At 49.0% G+C, this 19,412-nt stretch overlaps 1 protein-coding gene across 1 annotated transcript in view; it reads right to left on the bottom strand.

Moving 5' to 3' along the window:
• Positions 1-19,412, bottom strand: part of LOC115100985 (acetyl-CoA carboxylase 2-like) — a 982,255-nt gene that overhangs the window by 237,615 nt on the left and 725,228 nt on the right. The window contains 3 exon segments of the mRNA XM_029620121.1: positions 2,287-2,430; positions 10,153-10,263; positions 10,412-10,532. Of these exon segments, the coding sequence (XP_029475981.1) occupies positions 2,287-2,430; positions 10,153-10,263; positions 10,412-10,532 (376 nt within the window).

The raw sequence follows: 19,412 nt of genomic DNA, 5'->3' as shown, positions 1-19,412 counted from the left end.
CTCGGGCAGCTTAAAGGCCCTGTTCTCACCCAGGGACACCATCAGGTCATCCAACTCCTTGCCGAACAACAGCTTCCCTTTGAACAGCAGTGCCCCGAGGTGAGCTTTAGACGAGCCATCCGCTGCCCAGTTCCGCAGCCACAAGAGGCGACGCGCCGAAACAGCCGCCACCATGGATCTGGCAGAGGTTCGCAATAGATCATGGAGGGCATCCGCCCCGTACGCTATAGCTGCCTCTAACCTATCCGCCTGCGACGCCTCTTCCGGTGACAGACCAGCATTCGCCTGAAGGACCTGAGCCCAACGCAGGCTAGCACGCATCGCGAAGTTAGTGCAGATGGCGGCCCGCACCCCCAGGGCGGACACCTCAAAAATCTTCTTAAGCTGCACTTCCAGCTTCCTGTCCTGGATGTCCCTGAGGGCCGTCGCTCCCGTAACCGGGATGGTAGACCTCTTTGTCACCGCCGAGACTGCTGAGTCCACTTTCGGAAGTCTGAGCATCTCCAGCGCATCTTCAGGGAGTGGATAAAGTTTATCCATGGCCTTACTGACCTTCAGACCCAGTTCCGGCGTTTCCCATTCTCTAAACAAAATATCCGTCGACGAAAAGTGAAAAGGAAAAGCCACTGCCGGTCCCGTGAGACCGAGGAGAACCGGGTCCATGTTGGCCTCCTGACGGACCACCACCGGCGGAGCCTCGATCCCTAGCTCCTGAAGAATGGCCGGGATTAAAGGGAACAGCTCTTCTCTTCGGAACAGGCGGACCACTTTGGGATCATCCCCGTCCCCAGACTGCGCTCCTTTGCCCGCGCCAGGCTGAGAGGAGCCGTCCGCCGCCGCCTCCTCGGCCCCCCTCGGGGGCTCCTCGGAGAAATCCGTGTCCGTCGTGGAAGAAAATTCCGAATCTGACTCCTGTGGGACGCTACGCGGAGGTCGCTTTCCCCGCGGGGGCTGTCGGGAGGACCCCTCGACATCCCTAGCCTTCCGCTTCTTCGGGTCGCGCCTTCCAGGGCCCCCCCCCCAGGGGCTCCCTTGCGTTTACGCCAGCTATGCTTACATTTAAGAACCTTGCGCAAAAGAAGCGCAAAGTCCTCTGAAAACGAACCCGAATCTGAGGAATCGTCTCCGGAGCCCTCCCGAGACTGAGACCCCTCCGGAGCGACCCCCCGGCAGGCCCCGACTGTGGGGAAAGCGCGGGAGGCAAGGCCGAGTCCCCTGCCGGTTCCCGCGCAATTTCTCTACCTGTGGCCAAGATGGCCGCCACTCCCGCGCTGAGCGGGAAAAGGTCCTGCTGCCTTTCAGCTGGGGCAACCGCTACGCGTCGGCGATCGCGCGGGCCCGAGAACGGGCCCTCCGAGGCGCCCCCGACGATCCTTCTCCTCCCGGAACACAAGCAGCACAAAGGCCGTCCCGCGAGAGCCGCGCGCGCGCCGAGCCGCAGGCCCGGCAAGAAGAACCACGAGGCATGGTGGCGAGACGCGGCGAAACTGAGCGCAACGCGAATGACCAAAGCACAAATAAGATCCGCGCCGTCCCCCCGCGATCGGCGCTCCCCCCCCCGACGAAACCGGAGCGGCAGCGCTAAAGAACAGAGAGCCGGCGCAACAAATAAAAAACCAAACCTTTTTTTTTTTTTTTTGACACGCTTGTCGCTGACCACGGTCCTGGAGCCCTGTTGCAGGAGGGGTGAGTGAACCGGGCTCACCGGTGTCACCCCTGGCGCTGCTACTGGAAAGCCGGGTCCTCGACCCTAGCAGCGGCCTCAACCAGGGGGGTGGTCCCCTCAGAACCTCGCAACCCCCCTGGGAGGCAGGGCGGACCGGACTTCACTCCCTAAAAAATACAAATTTAAAAGAAAAATCCAATTGAAAGGAAAAATCCAAAGAAAAACCTGACTAACTAACAGAATCAGTGCAGGCAGGGGCTATGACTGCACCTGCACCACCTACTGGAGACAGAGTAAGACTGAGGGGCTGTGGCTGGCACAGGGTCATATGTGATTCACACCGACAAGTTTTGCTCTGTCTCCACCTGCTGGTGCGGAGTCACAACCCAGGTGTCCTGGACTGATCCTGGTACGTACAGGGAATGTCAATTTACCCTCAGTTGCCTCAGGTACAAACTTAGACTTGGTCAATCTGCCAGTCAAAGTTTCTAGACAAAAGTTTTCTGTGCCGGGCTCCATCTGATGATGTCACCCACATGTGAGGACTACCATCCTGCTTGTCTTAGGAGAATATAAAAATCAGATAAATAAATCAGATAAATATTTGCACAGTGTAGTACCTTTGGCATGTAGGATAGCCACTCCAAGATAGTATAGACTCCTTCAAAATCATCTGGAACAGTTACATGGGATATTCCATTATTATACATTATCTGTACACCTCCCAGCTGGTTATTTGATGTGTAAACCTCACGACCTAGCACCTGTGGAAAATAAATACGAAATGCAAAATTTCCAGCATATCTTCTAATCCCTAGACAGCTTCATTTTACTTCCATCCTCTACTCACCCTGGCCCAATCTTGTAATAAGCTTGTATTTTCCACATATAAAATATAATAGAACAATTACAGAATGTCACAGGGATCTGAATTTTTATTTTAGATCTAGCAGCATTTTGCTGCTTCTTGGGGTCTTCCAGCTCAATCAGAATCAGTGTTGGGATCTGGCATCATGAGCCTTCATCCTCCTGTTTCTGTCCCTTCGCAACTTATTTTAGTGATGACCCTCAGCTGGAGGGGCCATGCACAAGGGCTCCCTCCAGAACACTACAATCAGGGACCCTAAATCCAGCCATGAGGTGTCACCAATGCACAATGAATGATTCCTTTTCTTGTCACTCAGCCACTAGGTTGGCCAGGGAGATCTGGTTCAATATAATCCACTCCTCATAGTACCACAGCCCAGGAGTATGCACAACATCACATTTATGCTTTTTTTCTTTTTCATCAGGTTCTCTTTTTGACTACAGATAAGATCTACCATTAATTATGGTCCAATTCTCACCTTTACCCTACACAAAGACTATACTTGAAAAACACACCAAATGATTTATTTGGTCATTCAGCTTTCAGAAATAGCATTTATTCCCAGTCACTGCTTTCTTAAACTGTATATTTATTTTAAAAAAAAAACAACCCAAAAACCTGAGTGATGTTAAAATAGGACCCATCAGGTCTATTTGCATCACCAGCTTAATAATGTCACGCACAGAAGATGTTAGTACACATAAAAAAGTCAAAATATCTGAAATATAAATTTGCATATATAGGGGTAGATCTTAAAAAAATACGCGATCGCGTACTTTTGTTCGCGCACTAGGCGCAAACAAAAGTACGCTAGATTTTATAAGATACACGCGTATCTTATAAAATACGGGGTCGGCGCGCGCAAGGGGGTGCACATTTGTGCAACCTGCGCGCGCTGAGCCCAGCGCACGCTGCCTGTTCCCTCCGAGGCCGCTCCGATTTCGGAGCGGCCTCGGAGGCAACTTTCCTTCGCACTCCCCCCACCTTCCCCTCCCTAACCCACCCCCCCGGCCCTATCTAAACACCCCCCCTACCTTTGTCGGCAAAGTTACGCCTGCTGAAAGCAGGCGTAACTTTGCGCGCGCCGGTCCCGGGGGCTGGTCCGGAGGCCTCGACCACGCCCCGGGGTTGGTGCCACGCCCCGGGCCCGCGCCACGCCCCCGGGCCTGCCCCCGAAACGCTGCATCGTTTCGGGAACGCCCCCGACATGCCCCCTCCCCGCCCCTTTTCCAAAGCCCCGGGACTTACGCACGTCCTGGGGCTTTACGAGCGCCGGCGGCCTATGCAAAATAGGCGTGCCGGCGTGCGAGGGCCCTGCGCGCGTAAATCCTTCCGGATTTACGCGCGCAGGCCTTTTAAAATCCGCCCCATAATGAACATAATTTAAAACACCATTTACACTGTCCCACCCATAGAAAAATTGGTTCTTATCTGCTAATTTTCGTTCCTGTAGTACCACGGATCAGTCCAGACTGTTGGGTTTTGCCTACCTTCCGGCAGATGGAAACAAAGAAAAACTTGTAGAGCACCCCCTCTTAACCTGGTGTACTACCTGCATCTCCTCAGTATAAACAGTATCAAAGCAGAAAACAATAAAAACTGCAGATCAAGCAAAAGACAAAACAGGGAATTGTCGAAATAAGCACAAAACTAACTAATGAAAAAGCCAAATCCAGAATAAGAAGAAACCTGAAGACTTCTTCTGTAGCTTTCTTCAGCAAAAAACAATCATCAGAGCAGACTCTCAAGAAAAAAACTGAGTGATAAACCTCCTTAAAGGGAGGGCGTCTGGACTGATCCGTGGTATTACAGGAACGAAAATTAGCAGGTAAGAACCAATTTTCCTTTCTCTGTACATACCCTGATCAGTCCAGAGCTGGGATGTACCAAAGATTCCCTATGCAGGGTGGGATGTTGAGAGTCCCACTCGAACAACACCGCTTCCAAAGCTGTTGACGTCAGGAGCCTGGACGTCCAAACGGTAGTGATGAGCAAAAGTGTGTAAAGTCTTGCAGGTGCCACCCTGCATATTTCTTGTGGCAAAACTAGCTGACACACAGCCCATGAAGTGGCTTGAAAGCGCAACGAGTGAGCCTTCAACCCCTCAGGGATAGGCCGGCCATGACAAATGTAAGCAGAATAGTCTCTTTCAACCATCGGGCAATGGTCGCCTTGGATGCTTGGTGCCCATTTTTAGCGCTATTCCACAAGATGAACAGATGATACGAAACCCGGAAAGAATTTGTAACCTCTAGATAGCGCAAAAGAACCCTTCTGACATCCAAACCCTTCAACTCCCTAGTGTGCGGTACCTCTAGAGCAATATGAGAAAAGGCTGGAAGCTCCATAGACTGATTTAAATGGAAGGACGAGACCACCTTTGGTAACAAGGATGGAATCGTCCTAAGAGAGACCCCAGAATCAGAAATGCGCAAAAAAGCCTTTCTTCAAGAAAGGGCTTGAAGCTCGGACATCCTCCGAGCTGAGCAAATAGCCACAAAAAACACTGTCTTCAGGGTGAGGTCCTTTAAAGTAGCCCGCTTAAGGGTTTCAAAAGGGGCTTCACACAAGACCCTAAGTACCAAATTAAGGTTCCAGGACGGACAAACAGGATGGACCGGAAGATTCAAATGCTTCGCCCCCCCCCCCCCCCCCCCCCCCCCGGAGAAAATGCACCACATCCGGATGCGATGCCAGAGTCCTACCATGAACCTTGCCTATGAGACACCCCAAGGCTGCAACCTGGACCCGAAGGGAATTGAAAGACAACCCTTTCTGTAAGAATGCCAGAATCTGTGCCACAGAGGATTGATGTGGAAGAATGCCCTGCTCCCAACACCATAATTCGAATACCTCCCATACCCTAACATAAGTCAATGAGATAGAGGGCTTTCGCGCTTGCATAAGGTTAGTAATCATGACCTCCAGATAACCTCTTTCTCAACTGCCTCCTTTCAAAAGCCAGGCCGCTAGACAAAAGCGATCTGCCTGGTCGAAAAATATAGGGCCTCGAAGCAGTAGATTCGGAAGATGACATAACCTCAGGGGACCATCCACTGCGAGATTGACTAGGTCCGCGAACCACGGGTGCCAAGGCCACTCTGGAGCCACCAGGATTACTTCGCTTGGGTGGATCTCTATCCAGCGAATAATCTTGCCGACCAAAGGCCAAGGAGGGGAGGCATAGAGGAGTACCGTGGTCGGCCATGGAACCACCAGTGCGTCGACCCCTTCCACCCCGTGTTCCCTTCTGCGACTGAAAAATCGAGGTGCTTTAGCATTCCTTTGACTTGCCATCAAATCCAGGTGGGGGAAGACCCCATCTGCGAGCGACAAGGTCCATCGCCTCGTCGGAAAGTTCCCACTCTCTGGGATCGATCCTCTGCCGACTCAGGTAATCCACTTGCCTGTTGTCGATTCCCGCAATGTGCGATGCAGCCAGAAGGGCGAGTTGCCTCTCCACCCAGTCCATGAGTTGCTCCGCTTCGGTGGCTACCAGCAGACTCTTGCTGCTGCCCTGATGGTTGCTGTAGGCCACCGTCGTCGCATTGTCGGACAGGACTCGGAAAGCTCGGTTGCGCACCATTGGTAGAAAGAGCTGTTGCGCCAAACGAACTGCTCGTTTCCAGGCGATTGATGGACCAATTCACCTCCTCCGAAGACCATTGTCCCTGGACCGCTTGTGACTGACAGACCGCTCCCCAACCGGATAGACTGGCATCTGTGGTCACTACCACTCACTGAGGAACCTCGAGGTCCACTCCGCGACCCAGGTGCTACAAAATCAGCCACCAGTCAAGATTGGATCTGGCAGACACTGTGAGTGGTAATGGGACCTGAAACTCCTCTGACTTCGGATCCCAACGGGAGAGTAATGCTCCGTAATGGCCTCATATGAGCAAATGCCCATGGGACTAACTCCAGGGTGGACACCATGGAACCAAGGACCTGCAAATAGTCCCAGACCTTGGGGAGAGGAAGCTGTAAAAATTTGGTGATCCGGTACGCCTGGAGGAACACTTTCCCCACGCAGGTATTGAACCTGGCTCCCAAGAAGTCCAGCACCTGAGATGGGAGAAAGTTGCTCTTGGCCTGATTGACGACCCATCTGAGGGATTCCAGGAGACTCACGACTCTGGTGACCGTTGTCTTGTAAAGGACTTTCGACTTCACTTGGATTAGCCAATTGTCCAGATATGGGTGAACCAGCACACCCTCCCTCCGAAGAGCTGCTGCCACGACCACCATTACCTTGGTGAACATGTGAGGCACTGTCGCCAGACCGAACGGCAGGGCACAAAATTGGAAATGCCTGCCGAGGATCATAAACTGAAGGAACTTCTGTTGATCATTGCGGATGGCTATGTGTAAATACGCTTCCGTCAAGTCCAGGGAAGCCAAGAACTCGCTGCTGTGGACCGCCGCAATGGCTGAGCACAAGGTCTCCATCCGGAAATGTGGAACCTTGAGGGCTCTGTTCACCTTCTTCAGGTCTAGGATCGGTTGTAAGGACCCCTCCTTTTTCGGGATGATGAAATAGATGAAGTAGCGTCCCATCGACCAGTCCGCCTGGGGGACGGGGTCTATAGCCCCCAGACAGATCAGCCAGTCGAGGGTCTGTCGAATGATGTGTTCTTTCATGCGAGATCCACAAGGGGAGACTAGAAAGAGGTCTCGGAGAGGCCAAGCAAATTCCAACACGTAGCCGTATTTTATGAGGTTTAGAACCCACTGATCGGAGGTTATCTTGACCCATTGCTCATAAAACCCGGACAGCCATCTTCCCACCCAGGGAACCAAGGAATGGGCCAACCGCATCTCACTGAGTGGACTTGGCTCCAAGCGGTGCGGAACTGACACCGTCACGAGCGGGTCTCCAGCCACGAAAGGAATGAGACCAGGTTTGAAACCTGCCCGTGGACTGCCTCTGACCCGAAACTGGTGCCCTGCTCTGTGGAACCTCCGCTGTACCCGAAAACGAGAGTGGGCTGGAGAGAAGCCTCTCAAAGGTTTAGGCTTGTCCTCCAGAAGCCTGTGAACCTTGTTCTCCCCCAGCAACTTGATCAACTGCTCCACCAAAGAGAAACTTCACCTTAAAGGGCAAAGTTTCTCTACTGGGCCTTGGAAGAAACATCGGCCAACCAGTTGTGTAGCCACAGAAGTCTCCTGGCTGAAACTGCAGACGCCATGGTCCTGGAGAAAGTACACAGGAGGTCACATAAGGCATCCGCCCCATACGCTACCGCCGCCTCCAAGCGCTGCGCCTGAGCTGATTCCTGAGGCGGGAGGTTCTGGGAAGTTAACAACTGCTGAACCCAGCGGAGGCTCGCCCGGAGCATAAAGCTACTGTAAACGGCCGCGTGGATACCCAGAGCCGAAACGTCAAAAATCCTTTTCAGAAGAACTTTGAGCTTCCTATCTTGGAGGTCCTTAAGGGCCGCCGCTCCTGCCACTGGGATCATGGTCCTCTTCGTGACCGCCGACACGGAGGCGTCCACTTTGGGAAACCTCAAAAGCTCCAAAGTCTCTTCGGGCAATGGATAAAGCTTGTCCACTGCCCGTCCCACTCTGAGGCCTGCCTCCGGCACATCCCACTCCCGGTCATCAACTGTTGAACTATGGGATGAAAAGGAAAGATCTTGGATGGGCCCCGCAATCCCAGATCCACTGAATCCTGGGGAAGAACTTCTTGAGGAAGCTCCACTCCAAGCTCTGCCAAGACCCACAGAATGAGCGGGTCCAATTCCTCCCTGTGAAACAGGCGAAACACTTTCAGATCATTGCCCTCCAAAGGCGATGCCTTGCCCAGGTCTTCGTCTGGGTCCACCCCAGGAAGGGGTGGAGGGACTGATAACACATCTGAAGGACCAGCGCCCGCGGCGGCCAGGAGGGGTCCTGTGCCCTGGAAGGGAAGAGCCCCAAATCTTCTTGACCTGGAGAGACCCATGGGACATCTAGGAACCTTCCTCGGGTGTCCCTCAGGTCGCCCCTGCAGAGAGACCCCAATCTGTTAGGTCTGGGTAGCCAGGAATGCTTTTTGCAATTAAAAGCACAAAGTCTAATGAAAAGACGTTCTGACCCCCTCCCCCCACCAGGGGATCGGGCTCGCCATCCGAAATGTCCTGGGCCGGATCCTGCCGGGGACCGGTGAAAGATCGGGCGGGAGATTCCTCCCCCCCCCCCCGATGTTCTTGCCTGCGCGTCGGCAATTGTCTCCAAGACAGCGGGAACGGGTTGGCCTGACTGCTCTGACTTGCTGCACATTTAGTAGCCCTGCGGGACTTAGGCATCCGATCGGAGGTGCTTTCCCTGCCGGGAAGGCACCGAAGACAGAGCCTGGAGCGGGAGAGCCACGAAGTGGACTCGCCGCAGGCCACACAGCGCACCGGATGCAGCATGAAAAGACAGGGAGGAAGGCGCCGATGGGACCAGAGAAATGTGCGCCCTTGCGGGCTGAGCACTGCCGCAGGTAATTGCCGCTGCCGCAACAAAAATAACCTGTCCTGTCCAACCCGGATTTCTCCGATCGCTGTTTTTTCCCCTCTTTTTTTTTTTTTTTGGTACCAGAAAATGCAGCAGTAGCAGCAGCAGCAAAACAAAAGAAGGCTTTCTTTTCTGATCGGACCGGGACTGAGGGTGAGGAACTGGACTACCGGTAATCACCCCTAGTGCCTTACCATGCTGGAGTCCTGCGGGGTCACCAACCCCAGCTCTTCAAACCCTACGACCAGGGGGGATGGCCCTGCTGGGACCTGCCTACCCCCTGGGAGGTCACACCTGTTGTCTTGCTTGATCTTGATATTTTATATAGATATATATTTTTTTTAATAGAGATTTTCTAACACCTCAAAAAAGGTGAAGACCGCAGGTTTTGCACCACCTCCATCTGCTGGAGACAGAGAAATACTGAGGAGATGCAGGTAGCACACCAGGTTAAAAGGGGGTGCTCTACAAGTTTTTCTCTGTCTCCATCTGCTGGAAGGGAGGCAAAACCCAGCAGTCTGGATTGATCCGGGTACGTACAGAGAACCCCCTGTTTTGTTTTTTTTTATACACATCCCCTAAAGTTTCATTCAAGTTGCCCCATCTTCAATTAATCCCATCTGTAAACCAACTGGTCTAGTTCTACCCAATCGTGGCTTCATTGTTTGAATGCAAAGCCTTTAATTTTTTTTTGTCTGTATGTCTTGTTAATCTGTCTTGAATAGATTTTTTAGTTCCAAGGAGTAGGAACTGTCCATTATAAAGATATTACAAGTAGATAAGAAGGATCCATAATCTATGACTAATTTGCAAATGAAAGTAAGCAATAGCTGTTATTCACAAGGCTATCATTGTACTACTGAGTCTACTGGAAATTCTTTATCTGCTGCTAATTCAACATTTAGCTGTGCTGTTCAGTACAAAACCAAGTGTGAAAAGAACCTAATGACTAGGAATTATATAAGTAATGTTGGCTGCTAAAGAAAAATCTACTTTTAAACAAACCAAAATAAAAGCTGGCATAGGCTATCTTGGGGTGTTCTGGCTATCCAACAGACTGTCTGTCTCTCCATTCCCTTCCACTTAACAACAGAGTTGATGTGGCTAAATTAGAAACATTAAGATCTGAATTTACCTTATTAAGAGCACTGGCTCCAGTGAGGATGATGTGGGAATTCTCCACTTGTATGACCCGTTGGCCCAGCCTCACCAAGTATGCCCCAATGCCGATAGCACGGCAGGTCACCTGCAGAAAAACAGTCAGCAACTGGGATCACATAAGGAACTTTTCCAGAACTGAAGAGGACAGCTAAAATCTAAATAATAGCCAGATGCAAAATGCAAGAACAGCTCAATTATTTGAAACGTTTCATGAGTGTAAAAAAAGAACATACCATGCTGATGGTAATTATCTCATTGTAGGCAAGGGATGATTCTCCAGCGATAGTGCCTGACCCCCTTAGGTTCTCTACTCCTAGTCCTTCCTCCTTCCCGATAATATCAGTCAGGACATACCTGTGCAAACAAGGGCCAGAAGATAATTAAAACTGTACACACAAGCCACCATGCCACTTTCAACATTTCAATGGATACACTGCAAAAATATCTGTTAGAACAAGATAACTGGTATTTACTTGCACCAACCTATAATATACAGTGCCAGATGCATAGAAAAGGGTTTTCCCACAGGCACAAAACAGGGCAAAATCTTAAAAAAATCAAATATTTCATTTTGCAGCCATATTTGGTAATATCTAAATTACAAAATTTCAAAACCTAAATTGGTATGCCTTACCACTGAAAGAAAGAATTCACCAAACAATAGGGTAAAGGTAAATAAAGATTATAATATGATTCCTCTATTAGTTCCCTGTATGTACCCAGATCAATCCAGATTCTGGGTTTTGCCTCCCTTCCAGCAGATGGAGACAAAGAAAGTTTTGCAGACACTGCCGTCTCAGTATTTCTCTGTCTCCCTTAAATGTGCTTAGTCCTTTCTCTGTCTCCCTTAAATGTGCTTAGTCCTTCTTAGCTGGAGGCAGAAAGTTTTGCAGACACTTGCAGTCTCAGTATTTCTCTGTCTCCCTTAAATGTGCTTAGTCCTTTCTCTGTCTCCCTTAAATGTGCTTAGTCCTTCTTAGCTGGAGGCAGAAAGCTGCTGCCACTCTTCAGTGCGGGGAAATGTTTTCTTGTCTTTTTAGTAAAGTTTAAAAAAAAAAAAAAGGAAAGTTTGTTTTTTTAAATTCCCTGTTGTTCAATGGCAGAGTGGGGCTGATGCCGGACAGGGGCTCAGCTTTGGAGGCTCTCACAGCTTTGATCCCTTAGGCGACAGCTGACTCTTGTGGTCTCAGTGGGCTGAAGCATGCCGCACGGTTGCAAATACATTGCGTGTGGTGAGTCGCGCGTGTGATTCTCTCGGACTGGCCTGTGTTCCCACTGCCTCTTTGGGGGAGAGGACAGTTCGGGAACAACCGTGGCGGCTTCAGAGTGGCAGCGTAGGTCTGGGAGGCTCTTGGCTGCGTCGGGGGGGCGGCAGTGAATCCATTCCCGGTTAGTGAGGGAATGGCGGCCACCTTGTCTTCCTTCGCAGTTGCTTTGAAGGCTGTGGGGGGAAGGGGGTTATCCCTCTACTGTTGTCCCTGTTCAATCTAAGGCCCATAGAGGCCCAGGGGGGGGTCACTCGGTGGAGGAAGAGGACCTCCTGGGGGAAGCTCTTTTTCAGCTGATTTTGTTCTGTTGTTGCACAAAGCTTATTTGGCCTGGAAAGCTGCGGGGGTGGCATGGGTCCAAGCAGGTGTCGGAAGGTTCGCAGCCCAGGAAGAAGTCCAGGGTTTCAGGGGCTTCTGGGCTACCAGGGTTTTGGCGAGTCCTTGGGATGCCCTCACGGGTGACTGCAGTGGACAACCTCTCTGATGGTTTTGAAGAGTCCTCCTGAGGCAGATCCTTCCCTTGGGGGGCGGGGGGGGGGGGGGTTAGAATCCGGTTGACGGGCTGGGGAAAGTTACAGCTGTGGAAGAGGACAAACCGAAGGTGGTTCGTCTATTCCACAGGGAAGAGTTGCGGAGTTAAGCAATAAAGGTTCTGCAGGAGGAGTCCGATCTGGAGGATGTGGATCCGGTCATGGATGGCTTAAGGGGTCCAGCGAAGATTTTTCCTTTCCATGAGTCCGTTAAAAAGTTGGTGGTCAGGGAGTGGGTTACTCTGGAGACTGACTTGAAGACTGGTAGACCAATGGATAAGTTATATCCTTTGTCCGAGGACACGCTGGAACTCTTGCAAGTCCTGAAAGTGGATGCCTCAATATCAGCTGTTACTAAGACGACAACTATTTCAGTGGCTGGTTCTGTAGCATTGAGAATAGATGGGCTACTATGAAAGATCTCACCTTAAAATGGTTTTCCTGGTGGCAATTTGTTCCACTAGAAGGATCTCGGAACTTCAAGTTTTGTCAGGTAGGGATCCTTTTTTGAGGATTATGGATTCTGGAGTCTGGTTGAGGGCAGTTCCTTCCTTCCATACGAAGGTGGTGTCGTCGTTCTGTTCTTTTTCTGTTCTTTGTCTTTTATTAAGTTTAGCTGTTATTACTTTTAACAAAATAATGTATTTTTCCTATTTGTAATTGTTTGTAAACCGTTGTGAAGGTATAGAAAAACCAATAAAACTAAACTATTTTTTTTTGCCCAACTGCTGTTTATCATTGGTTGTCTCACAGTTTCTCTCTTCCCTCCCTTTCTCTTTGCTGGCCCCTCCTTTAAAAAAAATTACTACTGGTTGTTACACACTGTCTCCTCGATTCTCTGCCCTCATACCTCCAATAATGTCACCCCTCTACTGTAATTGCCCTATCTCCAAACAGCGAAGATACCCCTCAAAATATCTCTTCCCCTCCTCCAACCCGCCCACCCTGCTGCAAAGACGATTTACTCCTAATTCTGATATCCCCCCTCACTCAATTCCTAGGCCTCTCCCTAATCTCACTACTCCTCTTCAACACCCAGTCTCTTAAAAAAACCACACATTTACTCCATGACCTCCTTACTGATTCCAAGCCCGAAATCTGTGCTATAACCGAGACATTTATTTATTTATTTATTTACGATTTTTATATACCGATGTTCATTTCAAAAAGAGATATCACATCGGTTTACAATAAGGTACAATAGGTAATTCACTATCCCCTAAAAGGGCTTACAATCTAAAGTTTTTGTACCTGAGGCTAAGAGATTACAAAAATAAAACCATCAAAATCAAAGTTCTTAACAATTAAGCAAAAGGTATAACAAGGAGCATATTAAAGAAATAACACAAAGGGTTGCACGAAGGGGTGCTTGCTTGGTGCCTTTCAAACTGCCCGGCTCTGTTTGCGATGATGTCAGGGGAGGGGGCGGGTCTCAGAATCATGGTTTTCCCCACAGAAATCTCTTCTCAGTTTCAAAGACAGTTTTTTCAATTTTTTTGTCTTTTTACCTTGGATGTTAGCTGTTACAAGGTGATCAGCACAGGTGGGTAGCCCTCCCCATCACAAGCGCCTGCTGGCTTGGCGCCTTTCAAACTGCCCGGCTCTGTTTGCGATGATGTCAGGGGAGGGGGCGGGTCTCAGAATCATGGCTTTCCCCACAGAAATCTCTTCTCAGTTTCAAAACATGGTTTAAACCCTCTGATATCGCCCTTATCAATCAGCTTCCCACTGATATTTATGATATTTTATCTATTCCCCGCAAAAAGAAAAGAGGAGGACTACTCCTAAAAAAGAACTCAAACTTACATCCCAAAAATGCAACCTTCCCAATCAATACGAAGTTGGCTTGTTCAAATCAAATTTTCTCCAAATTTGCCTTATCTACACCCCCCCCCCCCCCCCCGGACTCCTAGAGAAAGACTCCTCTCCACTTATCGAATTCCTTACTGACTCACTCTCCCTGGACCTCCCTACCATTCTCCTTGGCGATTTCAACCTCCATGTTGACTCAAACCCGCAATCTCCAGCTTGCGAAGCTTTCATCTCCTCCCTTGAAGCAATGGGCTTTACACAAATCATACACTCTCCTACCCATAAGGCCGGCCACACCTTAGACCTTATTTTCACTAACTCCAATATTAACACTATCCACTCCCCATCATGCCATGCAGTTCCATGGTCTGACCACTCCATCATTAAAACCACCCTTGCATTACAACTGCCAACCCCCCCTATTTCCCTTCAGCCTCAATCCTTCGAATTCCATAAAACCTGCTCCTTAGATGCCCTCACAACGGCATGCTCAGACATTCCTAACCTACTTGACCTTGCATCAGCCGACAATGCAGTCTCCTCCTGGTCGGATATCACCCTTAACATAGCAAACCAACTATGCCCCATCTCACTGAAAACCATTAAACCTACCCATCCAAACAAAAAAACCATGGTTTTCTCCTGAACTCAAGAATCTTAAAATCCACCTCAGAACCTCAGAAAGACGCTGGCGCAAACACCCCTCTCCAGCAACTAAAACTGCCTACTATCAACTCATGCACGATTACAGGAAAGCTATTCTGAAAACCAAACGAGAATATTATGCCAAAAAAATTCACCACTTCCAATACAATGCCAAGGCCCTCTTTTCTATGATTTCTAACCTCACCAGACCCACTCTAACACTACCACAAGAACCCACTTCACAAAAACGATGTAATGAATTGGCACTTTTCTTTCAAAACAAAGTGTCCTCACTCACTGCACAATTCTCTCTAAACACTGACAATGTAACACTTCCCATCACCAACATTTCAGCCTCACTCTCATCCTTTGAACTCTCCTCCTCCCTTGAAATAGAAAACATCTTAAAAAAGATGAGAGCCTCCTCCCATCCCTTTGAAACTATATCTACCAAACTCTTACTATCTATTCCCAAAACTATAGCTAAACCTCTTTCTAAAATCCTCAACCGTTCTATAGAACAAGGCACGGTCCCCAACATTCTAAAACAAGCTGTGGTCAAGCCCATCCTCAAAAAACCCAGCCTCGATACCGCTAACTTATCCAATTTCAGATCCATTTCCAGTATCCCTTTTCTTTCCAAAGTCCTTGAAAAACTAGTTAACTTTCGCCTATCTGACTATCTTGAACACCACAATATCCTTCCCTCCACACAATATGGTTTCCGGAAACACCTTAGTACTGAAACCTTACTCCTCTCCCTAACAGATATTATAATTAAAGGAATGGACGCCGGCAATTCCTACCTCATTGCCATGTTAGACATCTCCGCAGCTTTCGATACTGTTAATCACAACATCCTTGTCAACATCCTTATCAGTATTAGAATCTCTGGTACTGCACTCTCCTGGATAAAATCATACCTACAAAATCGTCACTACACTGTCATCACTGATAAAGAATCCAACCCAGTCAGCCTTGACTGTGGTGTTCCCCAAGGCTCCTCTCTCTCTCCTACCCTGTTTAACATTTACATGCTCCCTCTCACCACTCTCCTTACCAACCTTGGTATCAAACACTTCATCTACGCAGATGACGTGCAAATTCTTTTCCCGTTCACAGATTCCCTTCTTACCTACCGCTCTCCAAAATTGGGAAGCATGCCTTTCCTCTATCAACTATCTTCTCACCAGCATGCAGTTGGCTATCAACACTAAAAAAACTGAACTCCTCATCATCTCCAACAAACACCCATCACCCTCTATTCCCCTCTCCTTCTCATCCTCTACCTTCCCCGCCCACACTCGAAGCCTGGGTGTTCTGATTGACAACCAGCTCACCTTTAAACCCTTTATTAAATCTATCCTCAGCGACTGCTACTTTAAGCTACAAACAATTAAAAAAACTCAGACCTGCTATATTTCACTGACTTCCGTACAGTACTGCAGACTATTATCTTTTCTAAAATAGACTACTGTAACGCTCTTCTGCTTGGCCTCCCTGCTACCCACACCAAACCATTACAACTCTTACAGAATTCCGCAGCACGTATCCTCACGAATTCAAAAAAGAAGGACCACATTACACCAACTCTGATTGAACTACATTGGCTACCAATACAGTCGCGAATCCTATATAAAACTCTTTCCCTCATTCACAAAAGTATTACAAATGAGCACTCCCACTGGATCAATCCTCCACTCCTTCCTCGCACCTCCACAAGACCAACCTGTTCCACCCTCCAAGGAACTCTCCGCACTCCCTCGATCAAATCTACCAAACTCATCTCCACAACAAACAGAGCGGCGGCGAGAACGAGAGCAGCCCGGGGCGGATCGCGAGGCGGCTTCCAGCAGCCCCTGCCGGCGAGAGTGCATGAACGCACGCCATGACCTGAGCGCCCGGCTGGACGTTCGAGGTCACGGCATGCGCTCATGGCAGTGAAGGTGCATGAACGCACGCACGCCGTGACCTGAGCGCCCGGCTGGACGTCAGAGGTCACGGTGTGCGCCCATTCGCCATCGCCGGCGAGGGCTGCTGGAAGCTGCCTTGCGATCCGCCCCGGACTGCTCTCGCTCTCGCCGCCGGCTGCCCCCGGGAGGATGGGAGAGAGGACTGGGGCTGCCCCGGAGACCGGCACCCATGAACGCAGCCAGGGCAGGTGAGCGGGGGCTGGAGGATGGGATTAGTTGCGATCTGAAGAGTGGCTTTCCCGGTGCGTTGGATTTTAGGTTTTTAGGTTTCTCTATAGCGCCTATACAGTAAAATGGATTGCGCTTCATGGACGTGCGTTGGACGCGGCTTGCATTTGCATGCCATTTAAATACAGTATCGAGCGGTATGTGATCCAGACTGTGCGTGCGGCAAACGCGGGTGCGCCCGGCAGTAACGCACCTCTTTCTACCGCACCTTACTGTATCAGCCTGAATGTAAATTAGTACCAGAGTTGCTATGTCAACAGGGGTGAGGGATTGTTTCAACTTGAAGCTGCACTTTTAAGCTTAAAGTGTACAAGGGTGAAAATTCACCCTCATCTGCACAGTTGCTGATTTCAAGTGGACTTTGTTAAATGCCTTCTGAAAATCCAAATATACAAAAGCCCTCATGAGACATGCTTCAGAAAACTAAAAAGCAGTCTTGCTGTGGATTGGAAACTGGTTATAAGCAGGGCCTCCGGTCTCCTGCAATTCTGTGGCAAGGGAGCAAAATTAGACTCTTGCCAAGGTTTTGGCCAAACCTGTTAAAGTGCCGCAGGAAACCAGGGACCTTCTCTAAAAATGCATTGATAGCAATGGGGCCATGCTTGGCACACTGCCTCTCTCCTGTCCGACTGCCCCAGAAGAAAATCATTGGTGGCAGTGTTAAGAGGCACAACTTTCCCCTCTGTGCCCCCTCCCCCACCAGATTCTCCCGCTCATCTGCTCATTAACAGGGGAAGACAGACAGCCTTGCAGCGCCGCCTCCTTCTCCTCTCTTGCCAGGCACCAACGCTGAGCTTTGAAACACATAATTCAAAGCAGATGTTTGAGCCCAGCAGGGGACATGGCAGCGGCTCTGGAGGTGCTGCAAGGCTGCTGTTCTCCTCTTCCTGTTACCTTAATGCATGGATGAGGGGATCCAGAGGAAGCAACTCGGCAATTACCCGGGGGCAGGAGGAGAAGAGGAGGGAGTTAATGAAGTGACTCAGTGATCAGGAAAATGGGGGGGGGGGGGGGGGGAGAGCCTACTGGGGATCACGAAGGAGGGAGGGACAAAGTGAACTGGGAAAAAGGGGGAAGGTAGGGAGGAACAGAGTAAACCAGGGATAGGGGCAGGAAAGGGAGGGATGTAGTGAACTGAAGATTGCAAGAGGAGGGAGGGGAAGAGTAAACAGAGGAGGGCATGAACCAATTTGGGAGGGAGGGAGGAACAGATTAAACAGGGAAGGGAGGGAGAGCAGAAACCAGGATGAAGGGATTGGTTGAGGGGAGGAAGTAAAAGAGGGAGGGATCAAAGAGGCTTTGGGATAAGGGAAAGAGAGGATGGAGATGTGATGAGGGGGAGAGTCCTGTGGCTTCTTTCTTCCTCCAACCCCATCGCTAGTCTTCTCTTATCCCAGTTTTCCATTCTTCTTTTCCACCCCATTCCCAATACTCTCTTGCTTCCCATTCCTGATCCTTCCTCCTCCATCACACTTCTGACCCCTTTTTTCTCCCTCTACTCTCTATTTTCTTATCTTCCCTGAATCTCCCATCCTTCCTGTCCCTCTCTTCCTCCATCTCTTCTCTTTTTACCCCTCCTACCTATGATTCCTTCTTCATATTCCTCCTCTAAAACTCCTACCTTCCCATTCCCAGAATCCTTCTCATCCTTCCTCCCTAGCCCCAATCACTAAAATCCCTTTTTCCTCTACTAAAGAATCAAATAGATTAAGTGGATACAGAAATGTCAGAGAATGACTTCTTATAACATAAAAAAATTACATTTAAATTGCAATTATGTGAAAATTTGCCATACAGCTGCCACAGAATCTTGAAACTTCTGCCACATTAAAACCAGGGGCTGGTTGTAAGATAGGAAACAGAGGAGAATTAAATGGTCAGTTTTTCCAGTGGAAAAAGGTAAAGAAAATTGTGAATGCCCTAAGGATCTCTACTAGGGCCAATTGTTAATTTATTCATTGATGATCTAGAAGAGAAAGCAATGAGTGAGGTGATCAAATTTACAGATATCAAAACATATTCAAAGTAGTTAAAACATAAGCAGACTGAGAAACTGCAGAAAATCTTGCAGGACTGAGGAACTGGCAGATGAAATTTAATGCAGGTACATGCAAAGTGAGGCACATAATCAGAAATAATCTCAATTGCAAATACACAATGCTGGGTTCTGTATTAGGGGATCTCACCCAGGAAAAAGGATCTTAGAGCCATTGTTGACAATATGTTGAAATCCTCAGCTCAGTGCAACAGCAGGCCAAAAAGCAATTGAATGTGTACTAGCCTAGTAGTTAGAGCAGTGTGCTACAAACTAGGAGACCAGGGTTCGAGTCTTGCTGTCGCTCCTTGTGACCTTGGGCAAGTCACTTTACCCTCCATTGCCTCAGGTACAAACTTAGACTGTAGGCCCTATGGGGATAGGGAAATACCTACAGTTCCTGAATGTAATTCACTTTGAAGCGCTGAAAAAAGTGCGAAAAGCGGGATATAAATCTAAATAAATAAATATAAATACATTTGGAAAGTAATGGAAAAAAAAACCCTGAATATCAGAATGCTTCTCTAGATCTAAAATGCAACCACACCAGGAGTACTGTGTGCAGTTCTGATTGCTTCACCTCAAGAAAGATAAACAGAACTAGAAAAAGTACAGACAAAAGCTGGAAGGCTCCCTAGGAAGAATAGATCTCTTCAGCTTGCAGAAGAGGCAACATGACAGAATTTAATAAAACCATGACTGGTGAAAGACAAGTAAGTAGAGAACAATTATTTACTCTTTGA

Source organism: Rhinatrema bivittatum, chromosome 11, assembly GCF_901001135.1.
Source record: "Rhinatrema bivittatum chromosome 11, aRhiBiv1.1, whole genome shotgun sequence".
Lineage (NCBI taxonomy): Eukaryota > Metazoa > Chordata > Amphibia > Gymnophiona > Rhinatrematidae > Rhinatrema > Rhinatrema bivittatum.
The sequence above is the reverse complement of the archived record's forward strand: the minus strand, read 5'-3'. Positions and strand labels throughout refer to the sequence as shown.